Raw genomic sequence first — 12500 nt, forward strand, 5'->3', positions numbered from 1 at the left:
ACCCACACACAAATACAGACACACACACACACACACACACACACACACACACACACACACACACACACACACACACACACACACACACACACACACACACACACACACACACACACACACACACACACACACACACACACACACACACACACACACACACACACACACACACATTCATATGCATACATGTGTAAGTGTGAGTTATTATACGTTTATATTATTGAACCTACACGCCATGATATATTCTCGTCGTGCGTGATAATGAATTATTTCTTGTTATTCTGCCTGGAGACTTCCTCTCCGCCATTGATGGCCTTCCCTAGACTAAAGCACCTGCCCCCCATGTCCCTCCCGTCCCTCCCTCCCCCTCGCGCCCTCGTTTGTGGTTGTGGGCAGAGGGCGCACTAAAGTCACCATACAGTATTGCCTCATTCATTGTTCATTGCCGCTCCGCCTTACGTATCTCCATATATATATGTATATATATATATATATATATATATATATATATATATATATATATATATATATATATATATATATATACATATATGCAAGCAATCACGTGATACGAAAATTCAAAATAACCACAGACAGTAAGTACTTTTTAATCTGAAGATGTAATATATGAAAGTACTTACTGCCTACAAGTTTTTCTTCTGTGGATATTTTGCATATATATATATATATATATATATATATATAATATATATATATATATATATAAAGCCTCACTGCTCTTCAACTTTCTGAGTGCTATATGTTTTCTAAACGCAACGTACGCTGCTGCTAAATCCTTTTTAAGTAAGATCCACCACTTAAAGTTTTAAGTTCCGATTCTTTGCTGTCACGCTAAGTCGAACCTATGTTGCCAATTGGATCCTTTTCTCCTCCTGTTTTTTTAAATTTTAACGTCTTTTCTTAAATATAAGGCTTGAATGATAGACATTAAGACATAATGATAGACGTATAACTTAAGTGTTGTGGAAATATCATATTTGTTAGTATTAAAGACCTTATCTTTTAATCGTAAATATTAAGTAATGTTGAAATACCACCAGTCCTCGGACAAATATGGTGAAAAAATAATAATAAAAATCAAAATTTTCCGTCATTAACGTTTAAGAATGTTGCCATATTGATGTATATAATAAAATTAATGATAACCAATCACAAGTACTGCAATTTGGTTTTATATTTCTCTTCATAGCCTTGTGGAAATGAGGTACGTATTGCCCCAGATGCAGTATTCCGTATATTAAGGTGTATGCTTAAGAATCACAGAAAACGGTTTCGCTTCTGCCTAGAGAATGGGAATCCAGCGGAGACTGGTTTTCAAACGGATTTCACCCGATCTTAAGTTGGCGCAGGGAGGAAGGAGGAGGGAAGGAGAGGAGAAACATAGAGGAGAGGCGGCGAAGGCGATGAAGTGAAATTGAATTAAGAATAAGCGAAGACATTCAGATCTGATCAAAAATTGTTACTTTATCTTTTGTATAGGTTAAGAGCTTTGCATGTTTTACGGTTGTAAGTACGAAAAAACACATACACACACATAGATGTATGGAATGGTCGGGTCTTGCTTACCCCATGGTGTAGGATAAGGAGACCACCATTTCTTAGGCAGTGATTACCAGAGAAATTAATTACCACGAATATGGGTAATGAGTTATTCTCTTGGATGTTATTAGTTAAGTAATTCATGACGGTAAGGATTACAAAGGAGGAGCATGCTGACAGGAGACCTTTTGGTCCATAACTAGGTCGAATGCGGGAAAATGATAATAATGATAAATAGATAAAAATTATAATATGAATAATAGACAAAATGAATAAATACATAGGTATAATTAAATATCAAACAAGTAAATAGTAAATAATAAACAGACAACAAACAAATAAACAAGTACTATAAAATAAATGGCAGGCATTACTGCATCTTGCTTAGGTGTTTATTTAAACGAATCTTAAAGCTTCGAGGTGAAGTACATTGCACTGCCTACACAGGAAGTTTATTCCATTCATTAACTACACGGATGGCGAAGTTGTTTCTAACGACTTCCAAATTAAACCTATTTCCTGACATTTTAAGTCCATTATTTCTTGCCGGATTCTCATTCAGTGTGAAAATTTGGTCACTGTTGATGTCAATTCCCTTTGGAATCTTAAAGACCTGTATCGAGTCACCTCTGTGTCTACGCCTTTTTAGGGAAAACAGATTCATAATCAAATACCACGAACGTGGACAATTAATTACCCTACGTGAGTTATTAAATAACTAGAGTAGTAATGTACTCCGAGTATGGGTGGATAGTTACCCTTACGGGGCAATTAATTACCCCAGAGACGAGGTAATTAATTGGCACCAGGGTAATGACAAACATTACCAATTAGGGCCGCGTGGTAGCCCAGTGGATACCGTGTCGAACTCATGAGCTGGTGGTCGTGAGTTTGATTCCCGTGACTCGCTGCTGGCTCTGTTGCGTTAGTTACCGACAGCCCTGGCCAGGCGGGAAAACGACCCAATATCTACCTTAAAAAAAAAAAAAAAAAAAAAAAAAAAAAAATCCTGTACTGACTCATCTGGAGAGGCTAACCCTTCCAGGGTTTTCTCACTTCCCACTTCATCGGAGTAGGATCGTAATTTTCCTGAAGGTTATTGCAAATGGATGAAATGATGACACGTCTCGAAGGGATGTTCTTCGCATCCGCTTCGTCATCTATAGGGATGATGGAAAGGGTGAGGGGGGTGGCTATACTGTGAAGCATTGGGGATCGTGGTGTATGCGGGTGGCCAATAAAAGTATATTAACAAGGGAAAATGGTGTATTAATTTGATTAATTAAAGCACCACACCAAAACGTGCTTACACTTGGAAAGGCGAACTAGACAATGCGTCGTTTCTGTATGCAGCCTGAGTTGGCGGGAAGCATACACGACAGCATGATTACTTCACGAATTAGGTACATGGAAATACAATCAATACAATAATTTTAATAAATTGATATAAATAAACATGTATTTTCCAGTCTACTCACAAGTACAATGCATGACAAATCGTACAATGCCCTTAACAAGTACGCACGTACATCACAACAGTGGATCTTGTGCGTCTCGTAGTGTGGCGGGAGCCAGGGCGACCCCCTTCATCTCTGAAATGCTGAGATGGGGTGAGGTGCTGGGTGAGTCGGTTTTACTTGTATGTGATGTGGGTCTGAGCTCGGCTACCCCCTTATGAGGGGGAAAAGCCCTTTGGCGTAAGCAGTCCAACAGAGACAGTAACTGCAGTTACTGTATTTATGAAAAGTCGCGATTGATGTAGACACTTTTAATGCAGATAATCACGTAAATAATATCAAAATGACTTTGGACGATGGGGTTTTTCTTAAGAATAATTCAGAAACGAATGGGTCAGCCGAGAAAATCATCAAAGGGTACTTGAAGTTCGTTAGAGGAGGGTCCTGTAGAGATTTATAGAATCGTCTTTGTAAGTAGATCTAGATGGTTTCACTCCGGAAACTAGAAATTCTGATTTACTGTTTTTTCCCCTCTTTGACACTAGGTAGCCTCTCTCGTACCCCCAAAATTGGCTATGGGTATTGAGAACTCGGGTCCCTCTTTTTGTAATCTACATATTTCAATATTTCAAAGAGAGGGAGAGAGAAAGAGAGAGAGAGAGATGAAGAGGGAGAGGGAGAAAGAGAGATAATTAAAAAGACTGGACGACTCAAAATTTTTGCCCTCACAAAAGTCCAGAAACTTTGGGCAGTCGAGCAGAAAGCGCCCCCCCCACCCCCCCAATCCGTGAGTGTGGAACCAATTAACGGACAGAGACTAATACAATCACTTGACGACTACTAGAGAAATATAGAATTATACGAGTGACATAGAGATAGAGGGACTTACAGAATATGATAAATGGAGGGAAGGAAGATTGGAGGAGAAAAGGGAGAATTGAGAGACGGAGGAATAGATTCAATGTTTGGTCGTTTTTTTCAATTACCAGCGCTTCTATACTTGGGAACAACATCGTGATAGATTAAAGCTAAATTTTGGAATATATATTATTTTTCGAGGTAAGCATGTGCTGTATAAGTGTTAACACATATCAAGAAAACAATTCAATTTCTGCTCAATTAGACAAATCTTATCTGGGGAAAGGCTTAAAGCGACGGAAGGTCGGCCAACCAAAGAAAATGGAAGTGATCTCACCCACCAAAGAAAATGGCCATGGTAGGGGGTGTCCTCACCATTTCAGAAACGTTGCTACTTTAGTCCTGCTTTCTCCTCTTCTCTCTCTCTCTTCCTTCTCTCTCTTTCTCTTTTCCCTTCTCTCTATCTCTCCACTTCTCTCTTCCTTTCCCTTCTCTCTTTCTCTCCCCTTCTCTCTTTCTCTCCCCTTCTCTCTTTCTCTCTTTCTCTCCCTTCTCTATCGCTCCCTTCTCTCTCCTTCTCTCTTTCTCTCCCCTTCTCTATCGCTCCCTTCTCTCTCCTTCTCTCTTTCTCTCCCCTTCTCTCTTTCTCTCCCCTTCTCTCTTTCTCTCCCCTTCTCTCTCCTCTCCACTTCTCTCTCCTCTCCCCTTCTCTCTCTCTCTCTCTCTCTCTCTCTCTCTCTCTCTCTCTCTCTCTCTCTCTCTCTCTCTCTCTCTCTCTCTCTCTCTCTCTCTCTCTCTCTCTCTCTCTCTCTCTCTCTCTCTCTCTCTCTCTCTCTCTCTCTCTCTCTCTCTCTCTCTCTCTCTCTCTCTCTCTCGTTTACACACACACACACACACACACACACACACACACACACACACACACACACACACACACACACACACACACACACACACACACACACACACAGACAGACAGACACACACACACACTCACACAAAAATACACACATACATACACATACAAATATACACACACACGTACACAAAAAATATACGCACCACACACACACACACACACACACACACACACACACACACACACACACACACACACACACACACACACACACACACACACACACACACCCGCGCGCGCGAAACACACACACACACACACACACACACACACACACACACACACACACACACACACACATACATACACACACACATAAATACACACACACATAAATACACACATACACACACACACACACACACACACACACACACACACACACGACTCGGTGGCGTGGTTGGTAGAGCCCCAGACCGTCACTACGGCGGTCCGGGTTCGAATCCTACCCAGGACTGAAATAATTTCAGTATCGCTGCGCTTCGAGTCATTACTCCAATTCTCGTGGGCGGGAGTTGTGTGTGTGTATCCGTGTAAGGTATCATAATTACCCATAGATCGGTCATACGAGCTCTGAGCTCTCTTCCGGGAGAGAAATAGCTGTCGATCGCGAGTCTAACACGTGATCCAAAGACCATGGTGAATTCACATACGCATACACACATACACACAAACACATACAAACACAAGCATATGTATTTTTATCGCTGTTATATTGATGGAGTTTATAAAAGAGACACTGAGTTCAAAGAAACTATTGTATGAAATGTTGTGTGGGAAACATTAAACATAATCCAACGGTGAATACGAGTAGACAGAAGTATATGCTACTGTAATCTACGGGGTTTGTTTGTGTTGTTTCACTTTAAAGTACGCATCTCTGAAACGCTGTTGTTGGGTTTGTGTTGAAGAGTTTTGGGTACTTGCTATCGGGGGTGTTTTGAATGGGGGTGGGGTTACTGATAGGCGTGGAAACAGAAAAATGGAACTAAAAAATGGGAGACTATATTTCATACGAGGTGACGTGAATGAGAGCAGTGGCCATATTTGCTGTCAAACAGCAACTTAGCTATGTCTTTTTTTTTTTTTTTTATTCGTACATCTTTCAAAGAATGAAAAAAAAACACTAACACAAAAAATGAATATTTAATGGACGTAGAGGGATGGTCACTTAGGAAAAGAAACGAAGAGCGTTGGAGTTGGATGTTTACTTCTGATGTAAGGGAGTAGGAGGAATAGGAGAACAAGGAGAAGGAAGAAGACGAGGAGGAGGAGTATAACATCTATTATTGTAAATATTATCAACTTTCGAATTGAAGCAGAATGCGGTTACGAATGGAGTGGATGTCAGTAGTGTTGTGTTGAACAAAGAGTGTTCATATTCACTATGGAAATGAAAAAAATGAGAACAGGAGATCTGTATGCTATGCCGTCAACGTGCACTTCTCTCTCTCTCTCTCTCTCTCTCTCTCTCTCTCTCTCTCTCTCTCTCTCTCTCTCTCTCTCTCTCTCTCTCTCTCCCTCTCTCTTTTTTATTCTTCTCCGACGTGAGTGTTGATATTGTCACATGTGGTTGTGGTAACTGTGAGTAGATATACCAAAGAGAGGCACGGATGGACATTCCTTTTATATGCGATTGTGGTATTTGTAATTAGCTAAACACTGTAGACTCATGGAAAGACATTTGTTTGTCTTCTTTATATGGGGTTCAAAAGATCATTTTTGTAGGAAAGGAATACTGTACAGTCAAGCGGAAACACCAAGAAGACTGGAACAGAATGGTGTATTGGGAGTACAAGCTAACAAACTTGATGGTAAAATACAAATCAAAGAAATGAATCTTAAGATGAATTTCTCTGACAAATGGATTAGTAATAGAGTACGTGAATGTTAAAAGATATACGGGAAGAAAATAAAGACCTTGACTTGGGTGAAAAGATAGATGTTAAGTGAGAATGTTTGAGAGCAGAGGTTTCAGAAGCACTCGAGGGAAAAAAGGAAAAGTTTGAAGACGAATAAGAAGAGGAGAAGGACGACGTCGGTGACAGAGAGATGAAAGGGAAGGGCGGAAAGAAAAAGAGGCAATACAGAAGACATGATTGCAAGAGGCAGAAAAAGAGCAAGAGCATCTCAAGAGCTTTGTAAAGATAAGTAGAGCGGAGTGGAGGAAGCAACATTGGAAAAGAGCGTTTAGATCACACTTAAGAACGTAAGAATGGGAGGACTGCAAGAGACCGTAAGGCCTATACTGGGCGGTTCCATGTCCCTTCCAACTATTATACGATGTATAAAATCAACTCATCCTTTCTTATAATAATTGTTTCACCGGCAAGAAGAAAGGAAGTGGGAAAGGTTGTTGATGTACTAAAAGGGAAAACCAATCTTCGTGTAATACTTGATGTAATCTGAGTCTTGCTGAGAAAGGGAGGTCGAAGTCTGTTTTTTTTTTTTGCTAGATGTCAAAAGGAACAGAAGGAGGAGGAGGAGGCGGCAGCGGAGGAGGAGGAAGAGGAGGAGGAGTAGGAGGAGGAGGAGGAGAAAGAGAAGAAAAGGAGGATTTTTTCCTGTAAGACATCGAAAAGAAAAGAATGAATAAGATGAGTATTTTCTTTTTTCTGTAAGATATCAAAAAGGAAAGAAGAAGGATCATTATTATTTTTTTCTGTATGATGTCAAAAAAGAAATGAGGAGCAAAAGGAAGAGGAGGATTTTTTCAGCAAGATATCAAAAAAGAAAGAGGAAGTTTTTTTCTGTAAGATATCAAAGAGGAAAGAAGAATATTAATTTTTTGGTAAGATGTCAAACGGAAAGGAGAAGAAAGAGGAAGAGGTGTTTTTTTCAGTAAGATATCAAAAATGAAAGAAGGAGGAGGATTTTTTCTGTAAGATATCAAAGAGGAAAGAAGAAGATTTTTTTTGTCTGTAAGATGTCAAAAAGGAAAGGAGGTGGAGAAACAGGAAGAGGTGGATTTTTTCAGTAAGATATCAAAAACGAAAGAAGGAAGAGGAGGATTTTTTTTCTAAGATGTCAGAAAGGAAAGAAAAATATTTTTTTTCCGTGAGATGTCAAAAAGGAAAGGAAGAGGAGAAGGAGGAAGAGGTGGATTTTTTTCAGTAAGATATCAAAAAGGAAAGGAGGAGAAGGATGTTTTCTGTAAAATGTCAAAAAGTAAAGGAAAATTATTTTTTTCTAAGACGTTAGAAAAGAAAGGGGGAGGAAAACTCAAAGGTTGGTCCCAAATCATCCTCGTAGGTCTCCAACGAAAAGAAAGAGTGACGCTCTCTTCTATAGTGGATGCAAGTCATCTTCATAGGGTGTAAAAAAAAAAAAAAAAAAAAAAAAAAAAAAAAAAAAAAAAAAAAAAAAAAAAAAAAAAAAAAAAAAAAAAAAAAACAAGACTGGAGGATATCTGATGGAATGATTCCAAAGCCTCTTCACAGAGTGCCAGAGAGCAGGAAGAGTTTCAGAAGATTGTGTGAAGTCGAGACTGTGAAGTGCCCCTCAACAGCGGGAGAAGAGGGAAGGAAGAATGCGAGAACTTTGGATCCATGAGCTCATCGAGCATTCCAAGAGAGGTGTGGGGAGGAATACTGATCGTGAGGGTATGGTGGTGGTGGAGGGGGGGTTGGGGGTGACATAAATAAATGAATGGGGAGCAGTAGAAGGAGATATGGGATGATGTCAGGTGTTCACGCTTTGACCTTAAATGAGTAGGGCTGGCGTGTCATATCACTTTTGGATTTATCATACGATGTTATTCAACTCTTAAAGCACTCTTTGAATTTTGAGAAATTAACGGTGGTGTTCTTAAAAAAATTCTTTCCTTATATAAATCTTATATAAATCCGTGGAAGGGAAAGATTTATATAAGGAAAGAATTTTTTTTTTCAAGAATACCACCGTAAGATTCTTACGGTGGTATTCTTAAAAAAATCTTTCCTTATATCTTTCCCTTCCAAGGATTTATATAAGGAATTTTTTTTTTAAGAATACCATCGCATGGCTTCCTCGACCAAAGAAAAAGATAAGAAAATGCTTAGAGGGAGGAATGGAAGGAAAATGTTTTTAGCATTCATTCTCTGGAAAAGGCATAGAATAGGATAGATAAGATGATAACCCTAGAAATACTGAAAATATATATAGGTGAAAGAAGATTAGTGAGGGTAATGGAGAGTATGTATGTGGTGGTGAGGTCTGTGTTTAGGTGTATAGTGTACAGATACTCCTGAACTAGCGAACGAATTATATCCCGAACAGCCGTTCGTAACTCGAAATGTTCGTTAGTCGTCATTCAACATCACTTTAAAGGTACACAAATCTACATGCATATATAAGAATGATATAAAGTCAATACATATTTTCTTATCCTAAAACACATAACCATGATACATAAAACAAAAATAGATTATAATACTAATACTTTAATGTTGAATTTATTACCTTTGAAGCTGGTTAAGTAGGCTTGAGGCTTCGTTCGTGTGTCTGAAAGTTCGTAAGTCGAATGTTCGTAAGTCGAGGAGCGTCTGTGTTTCTTCAAAGTTTTGTCAGCGTGTATTGGTATTAGGAATGTTTTAAGTTGCATATGCTTGAGAGCTCATCCGTCCGTCACAGTCTCGGTAATAGAAGTAAACGAGAGGGTATTTGGTCCTTCGTGTTGATTTATTACGACAATATTTGAAGAACTTTGTTACCTCAAACCAAGATGGCACGACAGGAACTTGTTTTCACAAATGTAGAGTGAGGAGACGTTGTGATTCTAAGTGAAGGCGGGGTTGTGGCTAGGGTGGGTTATCAAATCGCCTGGGTTGCTTGGTACATACAGTACATGGCTGATTTATGAGGGGAATGAACACAAAGAGAAAATCGAATTGGCGCGATATTGGTCAAAGATCATGGAAAATGGAAAATGGGTCACTTGTTATCTGTGAATATTGTAGTTCTGGTTGGAGCCATTGAGAGAGCCCTGCAGGAAATTATAACAATATTTAGGAAAATTATTTAGAGAAAGAAGATGACAAGGAGGATCAACAAGAGGAAAAAAAAATATCACTTATCATTCTTATGTCACAGATGTATATGTTACGAATCTCCTTTGATATTGCCTTCTCCATTTCACTGTTATTTGATCATGTTTTTCATGTTAAGGTAGGGTATAATTACTGGAGTTTCTGTTGGGTCATTCACTGATATAAGTGTATAAGTGTATAAGTGTTGTTGTTTGTTAACTAGCTAACTAATTTGAGAGAAAAGGAGCCAAGAAGAGTTAGTGTAACGGTTAATGGGAGAAGGTAGGGGTTGGAGTGTGGGGTGATTGGAGGAACGCAACAGAAAACGGAGTGTGAGTCGAGAGATGTAAGTCGGGTGGCAGGTGTGCTTGAAAGTGCAGAGGTGCAAAGGAATACAAAACAGGTGGAGGAAAGATAAGGATGTTGGACGAGGAGGAGGAAGATTTTTTTTTTTTTTTTTTTTCAGGAAGCAATTTGTAGACCCAAGGAGTAGATTATTAGGTTCAAGAAAATGTGATGGAAACGAACAGCGTGAGAAGGGAGGACATGAGTGAAGGATTAAGAAAGTTAGTAATGTAACATGCGGAGAAATATGTGGCTGGAGGGGGAGAGGAATGATGTTGAGAATGTAGGGTGCATATTCTTACAGCGTTGTCGGAATAGTTTTCGTGGGAGGGACTAATTGGAAAAGGAATTAATTATTGAAGATAAGGGGAAGGGAAGGAAGGGAGGGAGGAAACTGGGGTGGTAATCTTGGAGTAGGCCAAGGGTATTGAAGATGGATAAATGTACAAATAATTCTAGGGCGATGTGGGATGGGGACGATTGTGACTACAAAATGGCCGTGTAAGGCTAAGTTTATGTGCGAAACGTTTCATAGAAAAAAACGTTGTTCTTGTCAGTTAGCTTTATGTGTCAACAAGTTATGGAAGCAGCCAAGAGCCGAATAGAATGCATAGGTATGTTTTTAATATTTGTGCGTATATGATTCACCATGGTCTTGGATCACGTGTTGGACTCGTGATCGACAGCTATTTCCCTCCAGGAAGAAAGCGCAGAGCTCATATATGACCGATCTATAGGTAATGCTGTGACTTTACACGCACACAGAACACACACACACATAAAACTCTCCGCCCACGAGAGTTGGAGTAACGACTCGCAGTGCAGTGATACTTAAATTATTTCAGCCCTGGGCGGGATTTGAACACGGACCGCCGTAGTGGGCAGGAACTCTACCACTGCGCCACGAGTGTGTGAATATATGCGTGCACGATAGTGCGTGTACGTCATAAAATCTGTGTAAGTACATAAACAAGCAAATAGAAACGAGGGGGTTCTGTGGTACACAGATAAAGCCACAATTTTACTAAAACAGAGGCGCTCTCTTATAATCACTTTGGTCTCTGTGGGTAGTGGGGAATGTTGCATTATATTCTTTTTATCATCGATAAAAGTCGAGCCAACTGCCGTATGCAGTATTGGGAGACGAAGTCTTCGAGAGGCTTTCAGGGATAATTGAATGTACACAAGTGTCTATCTCTCTCTCTCTCTCTCTCTCTCTCTCTCTCTCTCTCTCTCTCTCTCTCTCTCTCTCTCTCTCTCTCTCTCTCTCTCTCTCTCTCTCTCCCTCTTCTCCCGGATGTCTGAGTTGACGGACGTACGAATACGCGAAAGTGTATTATTTCAAGTATGTTCCCCTTGTCTTCAGTTCATACAACCACCATAACCTCACTGATGATGATGACGATGATGTTTTGATTATGAGTCTCTATTTTTTTTATTTCTCCTTTCATATGTGCTTATTCGTGTATTGGAAAACTTGTCCTACGGTAATGATCGTCCGCTAGGCATGATTCTTGGCTCTTGGGATGAATACATAACCACTTATTAGTCTTGAGTATTCATCGTGGTTAAATTGTATGGAGTTAACCTTTTAGAGAGGAACTGGGTTAGCGCATCATTGAGCTGAGGGGGTCTCGGTCTGGACTGAAGCTACAAGATTGTGTGATGATGACGATCATAATGATGATGATGATGATGATGATGATGATGATGATGATGATGATGATGATGATGATGATGACGACGACAAAGACGAGGATGACAACGACGATAATGACAATGACGATGACGACAACGGCGATGATATTGATGATGATGAGGAGGAGGAGGAAAAGGAAAAGGAGGAGGAGGAGGAGGAGGAGAAGTAGGAGGAGGAGGAAGAGGAGGAAGAGGGCGACGGCCACAGCTGGGAGCTCGACAAAGAGGCCGAGCCGAAGAGTCCTCTGGACGAGGGCGCTGGCATTCTGAGCCTCTTCATTACGTTGAACCAAGATTTAGACCGTCAATGGCATTCGTAACTCTACAATATTCCCTTCGCGGACATGCGGCGCCTATTTGTATATCTGGATTAGATTTGTTGTAAATGGCGGTATGCGCGCCCCGCGTGCGCAGTCGAGCCCTGTTGCGGTTCCTGGGCGGAGGCGGTGGAGGACGGGGGAGCGGTGGCGGTAGTGGCGGTGGTGGTGGTTGTGGTAGAATGGTGGTGGTAGGTCCCGCGTGTTGGTAATGATGAATGTGTTATAGTGTTGAGCTTATTCATAGTGCGCGGGAAAGGGCGGTAATTTCAGGGTGAAGGTGACTTAGCGATGACTGTGTGTGTGTGTGTGTGTGTGCCAGTGTCACTAAAGTCGATAG

General features: G+C 40.4%; 1 protein-coding gene across 6 annotated transcripts in view; it reads left to right on the forward strand.

The window, feature by feature from the left end:
- The window catches only part of RhoGAP100F (Rho GTPase activating protein at 100F), a 389478-nt gene that overhangs the window by 146040 nt on the left and 230938 nt on the right, over nucleotides 1–12500 (forward strand). For 5 of the 6 annotated variants that reach the window (XM_076197815.1, XM_076197817.1, XM_076197819.1 and 2 more), the window contains exon 4: nucleotides 1211–1225. The exons of the other annotated variant lie outside the window; for it this stretch is intronic. In XM_076197815.1, coding sequence (XP_076053930.1) covers nucleotides 1211–1225 — 15 coding nt within the window. The remainder of the gene's footprint in view (nucleotides 1–1210; nucleotides 1226–12500) is intronic. 6 annotated transcript variants of the gene reach the window in all.

Source organism: Oratosquilla oratoria, chromosome 14, assembly GCF_046742065.1.
Source record: "Oratosquilla oratoria isolate Oo_2021 chromosome 14, ASM4674206v1, whole genome shotgun sequence".
In the NCBI taxonomy this organism is placed as follows: domain Eukaryota; kingdom Metazoa; phylum Arthropoda; class Malacostraca; order Stomatopoda; family Squillidae; genus Oratosquilla; species Oratosquilla oratoria.